The sequence below is a fragment of the Hippopotamus amphibius genome, chromosome 5 (genome assembly GCF_030028045.1).
Source record: "Hippopotamus amphibius kiboko isolate mHipAmp2 chromosome 5, mHipAmp2.hap2, whole genome shotgun sequence".
Taxonomy (NCBI): Eukaryota; Metazoa; Chordata; class Mammalia; order Artiodactyla; family Hippopotamidae; genus Hippopotamus; species Hippopotamus amphibius.
In genome coordinates this window covers 42425515-42440224 of record NC_080190.1, presented here as the reverse complement: position 1 = coordinate 42440224, position 14710 = coordinate 42425515, and the positions used below count along the sequence as shown (strand labels likewise).

At 36.3% G+C, this 14710-nt stretch overlaps 1 protein-coding gene across 2 annotated transcripts in view; it reads right to left on the bottom strand.

The window, feature by feature from the left end:
* PRKG1 (protein kinase cGMP-dependent 1) overlaps positions 1–14710 on the bottom strand; it is a 1182497-nt gene that overhangs the window by 22357 nt on the left and 1145430 nt on the right. For both annotated transcript variants that reach the window (XM_057734520.1, XM_057734518.1), the window contains exon 11: positions 1185–1324. In XM_057734520.1, coding sequence (XP_057590503.1) covers positions 1185–1324 — 140 coding nt within the window. The remainder of the gene's footprint in view (positions 1–1184; positions 1325–14710) is intronic.

Genomic DNA, 14710 nt, shown 5'->3' with positions numbered 1-14710 from the left:
ATGTCTTCAGTGCCCAGATTACAGTCTTACTCTTGATTTACCAAGCTTGAAATTAAAAGAATGAGAAAGATCTAAATTCACAAAGAGGAAAAAGGAAGCAAAGGCTCATGGTTAAGATTTACACACTGTAGGGGGTAGTCTCTCCTTTGAAATGGATTAATCCAAATAATTATGGACCAAGAGGGCTTCCTCTAATTCCAATTGGGTTAACATTTCAAGTGTGGCCTCTTGAGCAGTATTTAGTGGTCATGAACATGCAGTGTGCATGGATATACAGTAGATGATACTTTAAAATATAGATGTATATGACATTTATGCACTGTTCACTTAAATTCATGATACCCTTTTTTTAAAAATTTTTTTAAATTAACTAACTTATTTTATTTATTTATTGGCTGTGTTGGGTCTTCTTTTCTGCACAAGGGCTTTCTCTAGTTGCTGAGAGCGGGGGCTACTCTTCATTGTGGTGTGCGGGCTCCTCATTGTAGTGGCTTCTCTTGTTGCGGAGCACAGGCTCTAGGCGCATGGGCTTCAGTAGTTGCAGCACATGGGCTCAATAGTTGTGGCACATGGGCTTAGTTGCTCCGTGGCATGTGGAATCTTCCCAGAGCAGGGCTCGAACCCATGTCCGCTGCGTTGGCAGGCGGATTCTTAACCACTGCACCACCTAGGAAGTCCAGCGATACCCTGTGTTTAGCAAGTGTCACTGGCAAATTAACTAGAAAAGCCTCAGTGTATCAAAAAAAAAAAAAAAATCCCCATTATTGTCTTATTATGCTCTCAAAATACTGAGATGGAATAGTCATTTCATTTTTTTAAATCTTCAAAAAGTATTCAAATAAAGAATATTCAAGGTAAAATAGTTTGATTTTTTGGTATTTTGTCTTTCAAGCACCAGAGGTCTATGTAGAGTTCTGAAATAACAGGATAAAAATGGAACATTAGGAACTGTGGTATCTCCTTTGGGAAAAACATGTTCTTTTCGCAGAATCTGATTCTCATTAAAAAAAATCAAAATTTTAGTGTTTTTTTTTTTTTAGTGAAAAACTTTCTTAAAATCCTATTAAAAAATTATGTTTCTTTGTGTGACTCAAATATGTAACAGTGATTGCAAATGGCAGAGGGGTTTGTGGTTGCTTTTCCACTCGGAGTTGGGGACTTGAGCCCTGGGGCAGAGTCTTTACCTCACTATGAAATCGGAATGAGCCCCCTGCATGATCTGCTTCTCCGAGCGGATGTGCTCTTGCTGTCTCGTATCCACGATGTGGCGTTTCTTGAGAATCTTCATTGCAAAGGTTTTGGATTCTTCACTTTTCAACTGGACCTTAAAGAAAGAGGGAGTAAGTGAGAAAACAAACAAACAAACCCACAGTTAATATAACAGAATGCATTCTTAGCCAAATTAGGTGCATGGAGCACTGCAGAGATACCCCAAACACCGCCTGTGTCACAGTAAAGCCTTGCTGGAGCTGGGTTTGAAATCCAGGGCTGACAGCTATTGCCCAGTCTCATTCCATTGGAATTGATGCATTTTCACTAACTGGATTTCCAATTAGCTTTGTGTCCACTGGGATTAGAAGAGGGAAAGTGTATTTGATTCTCATTGTTTTCATTTCATTTCAGATAATGTGTTTGAAAAAAATATACTTTACAGTTTTTCTCCTTCAATCAGGAAAGTGAAAATAAAAATTAATTTCTTCTCCAGTTTTACTTCAAGTGACTGTGGAAAAAGTAGGACCATATGGTCCTAAACACTCTTCCTCTTTAGTCCTAGTCCACAAACATTTCTAGAGTTATTTAATTCAGTGACAGACCCTTGTCTCTGCTGAGACTGAAAATTTATGTACTGTTATTTCTTCTTTTTATCTCGCAGTCTTTCCCTTTCCTCCAGTTTAAAAAAAAAACAAAAGTGTTAGTAATAAGATGTTTTTCAAAAGATTTTGGAAACTGCTTTTCTTTTTCTTTTCAAATAGGCATAATGGCCTTAATCTTGCCTGACCTTAAACCTTGCTCCTTAGTTATCCTAACTGGAAAGCCTAAGCTGAGCCTTGATGTCTCCAGTGCTTCCCAGCCTCTTTTGCAGCCCCACATGGCTCTTGGCAGCTCTGGAGGGGGCTTGGGTCCTCCAGATGCCATTCCTCAGACAGGCTGCTGGTCTGTGTTCACTGTTTGTAAGAACAAACTATTTCAACAAGGTGACTTGTAAGGAAAAGGAGATAACTGAGCTAATCACTTAATGGCAATATAAAAGTGTTATCATCGAGTGCTCTCCAGCCACAGAATTCTCAAGATGATACCAAACAGCCCATGTTTTTCTGCACTAATGAAAGCCATGGAGAAATAACATGATAAGCTGTTTCTGCTTTTCAGCTGAAGTATGGCTGCCCCGTCTTCAGCTGTGAATTGTTTACTGCTTTAGCTGCAGGGATAGTGAAGGTCTTAAGTGTCTTGTTCACGTACACATGGACAGTCTGAATTCCACTGAGAGGACCTTAACGTGGCAAGTTCTTTAGAAGAAAACACAAGGACACTTCAAATAAATAGGCCTCAGTTTGCTGCCAGCATCTGAGAAACTATATGACAGGTTAGAGGGGAAAATGGATATTTGAAAATGCCTTAAATTGCTAAAGGCCCTCTACTCCATTTGTGAAACCCTTTGAGATGGCAGATTAGTGTGATACGAATGAATTCAGTTATAGCTCATAATAAAATACAAAAATGTGAAAATCTACTTTTAAAAGAAATCTGGACAGATAAGAAAGATGAAATGAAAAATAAGCTGTGTCACAGTACTAACATTCAGAGGAGAAGAAATCAGATCACATTCCCTCTTTAGAGTCTTACCCAGGTAAATGAAGAGTAGGTCACACACAATGTAAAAATTATTCTCTTTAGAGATGATACACATTTTAACCTGTGCACAGGTTAGGAGGAAAGAACTCTGGCTTTAGGGTAACAGGTCTGGACTTAAATTCTGACTCCACTTAAGGCCTCTCAGTCCTCTTGGGCAGTTGAGTAACTGCTCTGAGCCCCAGTTCTTGCTGAGGATAACACCACCTACTGTATGGAGCTATTGTGACCTTAAATGAGAAAGCCATGCCATGGGCATTCAATGATGGCCTCTCTACATGTACCTGGCATAGATCAAATGTTATCATTAAAACAAAGCCAGATTATGTCACTTCTCTGCTCAAAACACTGCAGTAGAGGCCGACAAGGCTGTACATCATCTGAACCCCCTGCTCCCCGTGGGCCTCACGTCCCCCTTGGTCACTGTGCTCAAGTCACACTGGCCATCTTGCTGCTCTTTGAGCACAACAGCAAGCTACTGCCTTAGGCCATTTGCACATGCTGTTGTTCTGCCTGAATATTCTCTCACAGTTATCCTCAGGGTTTGCCCTCTCAGTTCCCTAAATTCTCTGCTCAAATATTTCCTTATCAGAAAGTCTCTCCTCTTACCAGTCTACATAAAAAAGTGATCACCCACTTCTCCCTTCCCTTTTTCAGTGCTCTCTATAGCTCCTATCACAAGCTAATACACCAAATAGTTATTCTCATTATTAGTTTAGTATCTGTCTCTTTTCACTAGTCTGTAAGCCACCCAAGACTGGGGATTTTTTTGTTCACTGTGCCTCACAAAGTATAAATGCTCATTAAATATTTGTTGACTAAATGAATCAAGGAAAGAATGAAATAAGCCACAATGACTTCTCACTGGCAAAGCTACAAGAGAGCTGGTATCTCAGCTCCATACTCTGTATCTCTGAGCTTAACAGGATAAAAATAAGGGAAGTTCTAAATGACAAGCATGTACCATTTGCTCTTTTCCTTCTTTCCAAAACTGCCGTTATGCATTAAAAAAGGAAGAAAAGATTTCTACATGCTGATGCTGCACAGGAAATATACATGCCAAAAATCTATGTAATTCAGCTCTGAATTTTCAGTTTTTATATTTACAGGATGTTTTCTTAACCTTGCTTTTTTCCTCGAATGACTAACATGTGATATTATTTCCAACCACCCAGCCTACTATACTAATAACATCATCTCTAGGATAATGTCAACTGGCTCTTGGGGACAATTATGCATCCACATCTAAATACAAAATAAATTTATGAAGAGACAAACAGAAATGTGTTCATTGAAATGTTAACAATAGTTTTCTCTTTGGGAGATTTTTAGTTGACTTAGTTCTTTTTAACTTTTTTGAGTTGCTTAATTTTTGTACAATTAGCATATCTCACTTTTATGATAAGTAAAAATAGTGACTCTGGTCATGGAAAAAAATTTTTAAGTCTCTTTTAAATCAGAATAGCTATTTATTATCGTCTGACTCTCTCAAAGGATTCTAGTTCAGTGGAAACCCCTCTATGAGAATTCCATGAATGTAAAGACCTTGAGAAGTTTTGTATAGGATAGCAACCTCTTCAAGTTAAGGCTGAGCCATACAACTCATCTCCTTAAAGTACTTGCTGTAATTTTTTCTTTCAATACAAACTCAGAGTAAGTTACAGCAATTTGTATTTAGTAAGTGTAAGCTATTATGCTTCATTATGAAAGCGTTTTCATAAAACTAATCCATGAAAAATTTTAAGGTGAAATTTAGTGTGCTTTTTATTTGTCCTATTGGTCAAATTAATTATACCAAGTCTACTTGCACCAGTTTGAGATGATGGTGATGATTTTGTAGCAGGTCAGCTAGAGATATGATATAAAAGTTGAGTGCGGACAGAGGAAGGCAAAAGAAGAGGAAAGGAGTGCATACTTTCTTTTTCTTCTTGCTCAGGAATCCTTCCTGGCCTGCTTAGTTAGTCATGATTCCTAGGTTTGTCTTTGAAGACTTTCCTAACCCCACCTAGATGTATAGGCTAATGCACTGGTCGAGAATGTGAGCTTTGAAATTTAACTACCTTTGTTTAAATCTCAACCTTTTTTTTTTTTTTTTGGATTGTGATCTTGGATAAATATCTGAAACTCTGTCTTTGTTTCCTTATCTGTAACATGGGGGTAATTCTCCTAGGTTACCTGTGAAGATGAAATAAAATGGCCTATATATCAAACACAGTGTCTTGAACAGAGAACACATTCGGTTAGTTGCCCTTACTCTTTTGTGCTTCTTAGTTTAATGGTCTCTTCAGGCCAAAGCAATTTTCTCAAAATATGATCCACCACAGGATGAATGTCACTTTGTACCTGTTCCTGTTCCCACCCTGTCCACTTCAGTTCTACCAAGGGGATAAGCAGAAGTTTGAGAAGCTACATCTAAAAGATTGCTGACCCTTGTACCATACTGGTTTCACTCTCAAGATTTCTAGAAAGGAAACATGAATGAGAAAATGCTAATACTCAACATATTTCTTCTAATTTTTTATATAAGTAATGCTATGTGCTATATCAGAAATTAAAATTGGCAAAAGTTTCATTTACAGCAAAATGTGACTTCAATGTGAATCACTGTGTTGTCATTTGAAGAAATGTATACTTGAACAAAGTGAATCTTAACGTAGGAATTTTTGACAAAGATTTTGACACATTCTTAATTATCAGACTCTAGCTGGTGCCCAAATAATACTGACCTGAAGGTGAGAGGCAATGCCACCAGCATTTTAAAGAGCTTTGAAAACACGATTGCTGGCTGTATTTAAATATGTGCTTTCTTTTATTTGGGGCAGGAACTTGCTTTATAAAGGCTTATCTCCTGCTGGACCCAGTTCTTTGCTTTTGCTAGGAAGTTATGATCAGAGCAAGGTTAAAACTTGCTCAGTGCCAATAACTGGGAGTTGGTCCTTAGAATCTGTTTGTCCATTCATCTATTTAATCTTTTTATTAGCAGTTCATAGGTTATTTTGCACTATAGATATCTTCATTATTTTGGAAGAAAATGAATTTCTGAACTATACTGTAATCATAATGATTTATTAAGTATAAGGTTTGAATTGTCAATGTCACTTGACCTATTATGCAAAATTCCTTTATAAAGTAGTTCAAATTACTTTTCCATGCACAACAGGAAAGGGTAACTTGCTTAAGTAAGCTAATACTATAGAACAAAGGTGATGAAGTGAGTAAGAAAAGCTTATACAGGGGGAAGCGGCCAAGATGGCAGAGTAGGAAGACCCTGAACTCACATCCTCTCACAGACACTCCAAAACTACAACTACTTACAGAGCTACCATTTATGAGAATGACATGAAGACTAGCAGAAAATATTTTCCACAACTAAAGACATAGAAAAGGAATTCCCATGAGACAGGAAGGAGCAACAGAAATGCAGTATTGTCAGGACCCACACCCTTGGGTCAGCAACTCACAACTAAGAGGAATGTCACAATCATAGAAGAGTGAGGGGTGCAAATCCCATATTGGACTCCCCAGCCTGTGGGTCCTACACCTGCAATATAGAGCCCCTATAACATCTGGTTTTGAAAACCAGTGAGATTTGTGTTTGGGAGAGCAGGAGGGCTTTAGGAAACAGAGACTTCACTTTTAAAGGGCGTGCACAAAATCTCACAGTAGTTTGAAAGGAGCCTAGATCAGATCTACTTACTAATCTTAGAGAGCTTCTGGAGAGGCAGGGGGCAAGTAGGAGCACCCTTAGTGATGAAGACACTGGCAAAAGCCATTTTAGGGAGCTTGTTCTACCATGTGGACACAGGCAAGTGCAACTTTGGAATCCTCTCTCTATCCTATTAGTGCTAGGTACTTGGCACCAGCAGTACCGAGCTGGTACTTGGGGCTGGTACTAGTGCCAAGATGCACCCTGCCCCTCTGGCCTGGGTCATGCATACAGTTGTGTGGGGACTCAGCCCCACCACCAGTGGACTGGTACCAACTATGCAGGAAGCCTACCCTCCAGGGGGCCTGCAGCCACTGCACGACATATAGCCTTGGAACCAACTGGGCTGGGGGGGCAGGCCTGCTTACCAGTGCACCCACAGTAGTTAGCCCTACCGCAACAGGAGTGTGCAAATGGCCCACACAGGGGGCTCCCCAGAGCATATAGCTCTGGTAACCAGAGGGGAGTGCACTTCTGGGACACAGGATATATCCCACATAAGGACACTTCCAAGATCAGAAAATGTAACCAACATACCTAGTACATAGAAATAAAAACAGAGAATTTGGCAAAATAAGGAGAAAGAGGATATGTTCTGAACAAAGGAACAAGACAAAATCTAAGGAAAAGAATTAAATGAAGTAGAGACAAGCACTCTACCTGATAAAGAGTTCAAGGTAATGATGATAAAAATGCTCACCAAACTTGAGAAAAGAATGGATAAACACAGAATTTCAACAGAGAATTAGAAAATATAAAGAAGAACCAAACAGAGCTGAAGAACACAATAAGTGAAATAAAAAAATACACTAGAAGGAATCAACAGTAGATTAGATGATACAGAGGAATGGATAAGTGATCTAAAAGACAGAGTAGTGGAAATCACCCAAGTGGAACAGAAAAATGAAAAAAGGATTTAAAAAAATATAGTTTGAGGCCTCTGAGACAACATCAAGTGTACTAACATTCATATAGGGGTCCCAAAAGCAGAAGAGGGAAAGGGACAGAGAATTTACTTGAAGAGATAATCAAAATTATCCCCAACTTAGGGAAGGAAACAGACATCCAGGTTCAGAAAGCACAGAATCCCAAACAAGATCAACCCAAAGAGGTCCACACCAAGACACATTATAATTAAAATGGCAAAAATTAAAGATAAAGAGAGAGTCTTAAAAGCATCAAGAGAAAAGAAAATAGTTATGTACAAGATAATTCCCATAAGGTATCAGCTGACTTTTGAGCAGAAACTTTGCATTCTAAAAGGGAATGGCACAATATATTTTAATTCCCATAAGGTATCAGCTGACTTTTGAGCAGAAACTTTGCATTCTAAAAGGGAATGGCACAATATATTTAAAGTGATGAAAGGAAAAAAAAACCCAAAACCAGGAATACTCTATCCAGCAAGGTTATCATTCAGATTTGAAAGAGATAAAGAGTTTTACAGACAAGCAAAAGCCAAGAGTTCAGCAGCACAAAAACCAGCTTTGTAAGAAAGGTTATTATGGGAAGGATGCTGGGAGTAAGACACAGGAGCTGTCCCATTCAACATGTATACAAATATATACACAGTTATACTTAGATATAGCTATGGATATAGATGTAAGTATATATATATGTACATGTAGATAGGAAGAATGAACTGTGTGTACAGCTATTTTTTTCTGTATGGTAGATAATTTTTTTTTCTTTTCACTCACCTGGATTTTTTTCTATAATGAATATCATTAATAAGGAAATAAACGATACAAAAAGAAACTAAAAAAAAAAAAAAAAAGGAACTTCTCTAGGCAGTAAAGAAAAGGCCATGAGTAAAAACATAAAAATTATGAAACGAAAAAATCTCACTGGTAAAGGCAAATATGCAGTAAAGGTAGTAGATCTACCACTTACAAAATTAGTAGGAGGGTTAAAGGCAAAAGTAGTAAAATTATCTATTTTCACTTTAAGTAGTTAAGGGATACACACCAACAAGATAAAAAATATGACACCAAAAACATTAAACAGGTGGGGGGAAGTAAAAATGTAGAGTTGTTAGAATGACCTTGATCTTGAGATCATCAGTTTAAAATACTACTGTAATAATATATATGTTGTTATACATGAACCTCATAGAAGCCACAAAGCAAAAACACACAAAAAGAGAGAAAAAATCCAAACATAACAGAAAAGCTTCTCATCAAATCACAAGGAAAAAGAGCAAAAGAAGAAGAAAGGAATAAAAAAGAACTACAAAATAACCAGAAAACAATTAACAAAATGAAAGAAAGTACATGCCTGTTAATAATTACATTTAATGTGTAAATGGACTAAATGTGCCAACCAAAAGGTACAGAGTAGCTGAACGGATACAAAAACAAGACCCATTTATATGCTGCCTACAAACTACTCACTTCAGATCCAAAGACACACACAGATTGAAAGGGAGTGCATGGAAAAAGATATTCCATGCAAATGAAAAGAAAACCATGGTAGCAATACTTAATATTGGACAAAATAAACTTTAAAACAAAGACTACAACAGGAGACAAAGACAGGCATTATGTAATGATCAAAGGATAAATCCTAAGAGAAGATACAACAATTATATATATATACCCAGCATAGGAGCGCCTAAATACATTAAGCAAATATTAACAGCTATAAAGGAAGAAATTGACAGTAACACAACAACAGAAGGGAAGTTTAACACCCAACTTACATAAATGGACAGATCAGGCAAAAAATCAGTATGGAAACATTGGCCTTAAATGACATATTAGACCATATGGACTTAATATATATAGAACATTTCTTCCCAAAACAGCAAAATATACGTTCTTTTCAAGTGCATGTAGAGCAAATATCCAGGGTAGATTACATGCTAGGCCGCCAAACAGGTCTCAATAAACTTAAGAAGACTGAAATCATATCAAGCACCTTTCCTAACCACAATGGTGTGAAACTAGAAAACAACTAAAAGAAAATAACTGCAAAAAACATAAACATGTGGAGTCTAAAAGACATGCTACTCAACAACCAGTAGGTCACTAAAGAAATTAAAGAGGAAATAAAAAAAATACCTGGAAGCAAATAAGAATGGAAAAGCAACAATCCAAAATCTATGGTATGCATGAAAGCTGTTCTAGGGGAAAGTTTATAGTGATACAAACCTACTTCAGGAAACAAGAAAAATCTCAAAAAATGTAATCTTATACTGAAAGGAACCAGAAAAAGAAAAACAAATCCAAAAGTTAGTAAAAGGAAAAAAAGAATACATGAGAGCAGAAATAAAATATAGACAAAAAAAGAAAATATCAAACTAAGAGCTGGTTCTTTTAAAAGGTAAACTATTAGCAAGACTCATCAAGTAAAAAAGAGAGCCCAGAAATAAAAATCAGAAATTAGAAGTTACAGTCAACACTACAGAAATGCAAAGGATCATAAGAGGTTTCTATGAACAATTATATGGTAATGAAATAGACAACCTAGTAGAAATGGATAAATCCCTAGAAAGATACAATAGCGCAAAACTAAATCAGGAAGAAATAGAAAATATGACCAAATAATACCAGTGATGAAATTGAATCAATAATAATAGTAATAATAATAATAACAATAATAAACTCCCAACAAACATGAGTCCAGGACCAGATGGCTTTAGAGGTGAATTCTACAAAACATTTAAGGCAGACTTAATACCTATATTTTTCAAACTATTGCAAAAAAATTAAAAGTTCTGAACTCATTCTACCAGGCCAGCATCACCTTGATACCAAAGCCAGATAAAGATATCATATACGAAAAAAAAAAAAAAAATTACAAGCCAAATATCACAGGTGAATATAGATGCAAAACCCCTCAACAAAATAGCAAACCAATCTCAACAATACATTAAAATATCATAAACCATGATCAAATGGGACTGACCCTAAGGATACAAGGATGGTTAATGTCCACAAATCAATCAATATGATACTCCACATTAACAAACTGGAAAATGAAATATCTCAACAGATGCAAAAAAATCTTGTGCCAGAATTCAACACTGATTTATAATAAAAATTATCAACCAAGTGTGCACACAGTAAAAATACTGCAGTATAATAAAGGCCATACATGACAAACCCACAGCCAACATCATATCCAACAGTGAAATGCTGAAAGCATTTCCTTTAAGGTTAGGAACATGACAAGGATTTCCACTCTCACCACTTTTATTAAACATAGTACTGAATGTCCTAGCCATAGCAATCAGGCAAGAAAAAGACATCAAAGGAATCCAAATTAGAAAGAAGCAGTAAAACTGTCACTGTTTTTAGACAGCATGATATTAGATAAAGAGAATCCTAAAGACATCACCAAAAAAACTATTAAAACATATAAATGAATTTGGTAAAGTTTCATAATACAAAATTAATATATGGGAATCTGTTGCATATCTATACTCTATCAATGACCTATCAGAAAGATAAATTAAGAAAACAACCCCATTTATAATTGCATCAAAAGAGTAAAATACCTAGGAATAAATCGAACCAAAGAGGTAAAAGAATGGTACCCTGAAAACTAGAAGACGTTGATGAAAGGAATTGAAGATGACAAAAACAATTAGAAAGGTATTCCATGCTCACAAATTGGAAGAATCAATATTATTAAAATGACCATACTACTGAAGGCAACTACAGATCCAATTCAATTCCTAGCAAAGGGCATTTTTCACGGAACTAGAACAAATAATTCTAAAATTCATATGGAAACACAAAAGACCCTGAATAGCCAAGGCAATCTTGAGAAGAACAAACTTAGGGTCATCATGCGCCCTGATTTAAAACTCTACTACAAAGCTAGAGTAATCAAAACAGTAGGTACTAGCACAAAGACAGACACAGAGATCAATGGAACAGAATAGAATGTCCAGAAATGAACCCACACTCATATGGTCAATTGATCTACAAAAAAGGAGCAAGGATATACACTGGGGAAAAGACAGACTTTCCAATAAATGATGCTGGGAAAACTAAACAGCTACATACAAAATAATCAAATTGACTACTTTCTCATACCATATACAAAAAATAAACTCAAAATGGATTAAAGACTTAAATATAAGTCCTGAAACTATAAAACTCCTAGAAGAAAATATAGGCAGTAGGCTCTTTGACATCAGTGTTAGCAATATATTTCTCAATATGTCTCCTCAGAGAATGGAAACAAAAGCAAAAATAAACAAATGGGCTACACCAAACTAAAAATCTTCTGCATGGTGAAGGAAACTATCAACAAAACAAAAAGGCAGCCTATTGAATGGGAGAAACATTTACGAACATTACATCTGATAAGGAGTTAATATCCAAAATATACAAAGAAATCATACAACTCAACATCACAAAGACCCCAAACAATCCAATTAAAAAATGGGCAGAGGAGCTGAACAGACACTTGTCCAAAGAAGACATACAGATGGCCAACAGACACTTGAAAAGATGCTCAACATTATTAGTCATCAGGGATATGCAAATCAAAATCACGAGACTCCACTTCACACCTGTCAGAATGGCTATCATCAAAGATACAGCAAATAAATAACAAATGTTGGCAAGTATATGGAGAAAAGGGAACCCTCATGCACTGTTGGTGGGATTGTAAGTTAGTATATATAGCCACTGTGGAAAAAGTATGGAGGGGAGGTTCCTATAAAACATTAAAAATAGAACTGCCATATGATCCAGCAATTTCACCTCTGGGTATTTACTTAAAAAAAACCCCAAAACACTAATTCCAAAAGATATATACATCCCAATGTTCATAGCAGCATTATTTACAATAGCCAAGATATGGAAGCAACCTAAATGCCCATCAATAGACAAATGGATAAAGATGTGGTATGTGTGTGTTTTATATAAAATAAAATATTACTCAGCCATAAAAATTGAAATCTTGCCATTTGCAACAAAATGGATGGATCTAGAAGGTAGTAAGCTAAGTGAAGTGTCAAATAGAGAAATACTATATGATCTCACTTGTATGTGGACTCTAAAAGCAAAACAAAACTAAACAAAAGAGACTCATAGATACAGAGAACAAATGTGTGGTTGTCAGAGGGGAAGTAGGTGTGGGTTGTTAAAATAGGTGAAGGCGATTAAGAGGTAGGAATATCCAGTTATATAAAATAAATAAATCAGAGGGATGTAATATGCAGCATAAGGAACATGGTCAATAATATTGTCATAACTATCGGGACAGATGAGTACTAGACTTATTGTGGCGATCATTCCATAATGTATGCAAATATCAAATCACTATATAGTACACCTGAAACTAACATAATATTGTATGTCAACTATATTTCAAGACAAGAAAAGCTTACACAGGAAACCTGGGTTTTGGTTTTAGATCTTTCACTAATAGGTTTATGATTAGTTATATAACCTTACTGGGCCTCAGGCTACCTCTCAGAAAATGAAGGGCCAAACTAAATTACATCTAAGGGTTCCTTTCAGCTGGAAAATTCTATGAATCTGAAATTTGATATAATAAATATGCATTTTGAAAGCATGTCAATTATATTTTACCGTATGGAGACAGGCCAACAAACCGGTGGCATTAGCTTGGGCCAAAGGATAAAGGGGGAATTGCCCAAGTAACACAAAGGTAGCTTGAGGAAACGTGATGATTCCCTCTGGAAGCATGACCCTGAGTTTACAGTACATGCATATTCTGCTGGGACGTAGAGGTTTTATTTGCTCTGTTCTCTCAACCCCAGCACCTAAAGGGGATCCGCTTCTTATCTGTTGTATTTTCTGTGTTACTAATTGTCAAAGAATATGCATTGGATAGAAATAGCAGTAGCTTTTTTTCCCAAGAAGAGCATTAGCACAGGCTCCAAGGCATAAGGAAATCTAGGCAGAGTCATCCAAATTGTAATAGCTAGACAACAGCAAAATAGGAATGGCAAATATTTTCTCTAAACAAAATAGCACCCAATTTAGTTAGGCGATCCATGTTACATGGGATGGCGTAAAATCATTTCTTTATTTTTGGCTGTCTTTAAACAGGGAGGAAGCAGCTTTCTAAGTAATCCAGGAATAATATGGCCATGATCTGTTCTGTAAGATTTAAGTAGCTGACATTTAATCCAAATTGAGGTAATTTATGGAATTCATGACAAGGTCTACAGTGAAAAGTTCTATAACTGAAGACAGAAGGAAGGAAGGAGGGTGGGAGGGAACAAAGGAAGGAAGGGAAGGAAAGAAAGAGTAAGAAAACCTTAGACTGAGAAAATGTATAGGTCTTAATCCATAAGAGAAACTGTGCCAGACTGCAGGAGTATGCTTTTCTCTACTCTGGTTACAGTTTTCAACCAGGTTCACCAAAAGAGGCAAAAGACCCATAATAAAACTTTAACAACCAAGTAAACCAGCAAGCCAATTATTAGACCCTCTAGACATGCATAAGCACTAGGTTGTTCTGTTCTCATCATTTTGCAATACTCCCCTATTGCCAGACAACGCTTCACAGCCTATTCCAGATACTGACCTCAAACTCCATGTTCAGAAAACAACTTACACAGCTCTGTTCTATACCAGTTGGGCACAGTAACAAAGCTGAAGCAGGATATAAAGGAGCCATGAAATCCCCATAAAATTCAAAAAGAAAAAAGGCATGAAGTTGCTGTGTATTAAACACCTGTATATTCAGATCCACATTGAACTAGATTTACAACTATACATGTAGAAAATAAAAGCATTTAGTGTAAAACAAAGTTTTAGTGTAAGAAAGCATGCAGTAAAAAAGGCTAATCTTTAGAGAGAGAGTAAATTAGCAGTTGCTGGAGCTGAGGGTAGGAATGGAGAGTATTTGCAAGTGGGCCACAAGGGTTCTTATTAAAGTGATGGAAATCTTCTAAAATTGGATTGTGCAGTGATTGTACAATTTTGTGGTAAGTAGATTATACCTCAACAAAGCTTTTAAGGAACTTTAAAAAGAAGAAAAATCCAGAAAATATGTGTGTTTATATTTTTTAGTTCTTGTCTTTATTCATTGTTGGATAGGTATATTTTTAATTTACATTTTAAGGAACTAAATGTCAGAAATGCTCTTCTTTCTATGCTTATCTTTACCCCTTTAATGAAAGTTCCCCAATTAATCAAAACTATATTTCATTTTTACTCT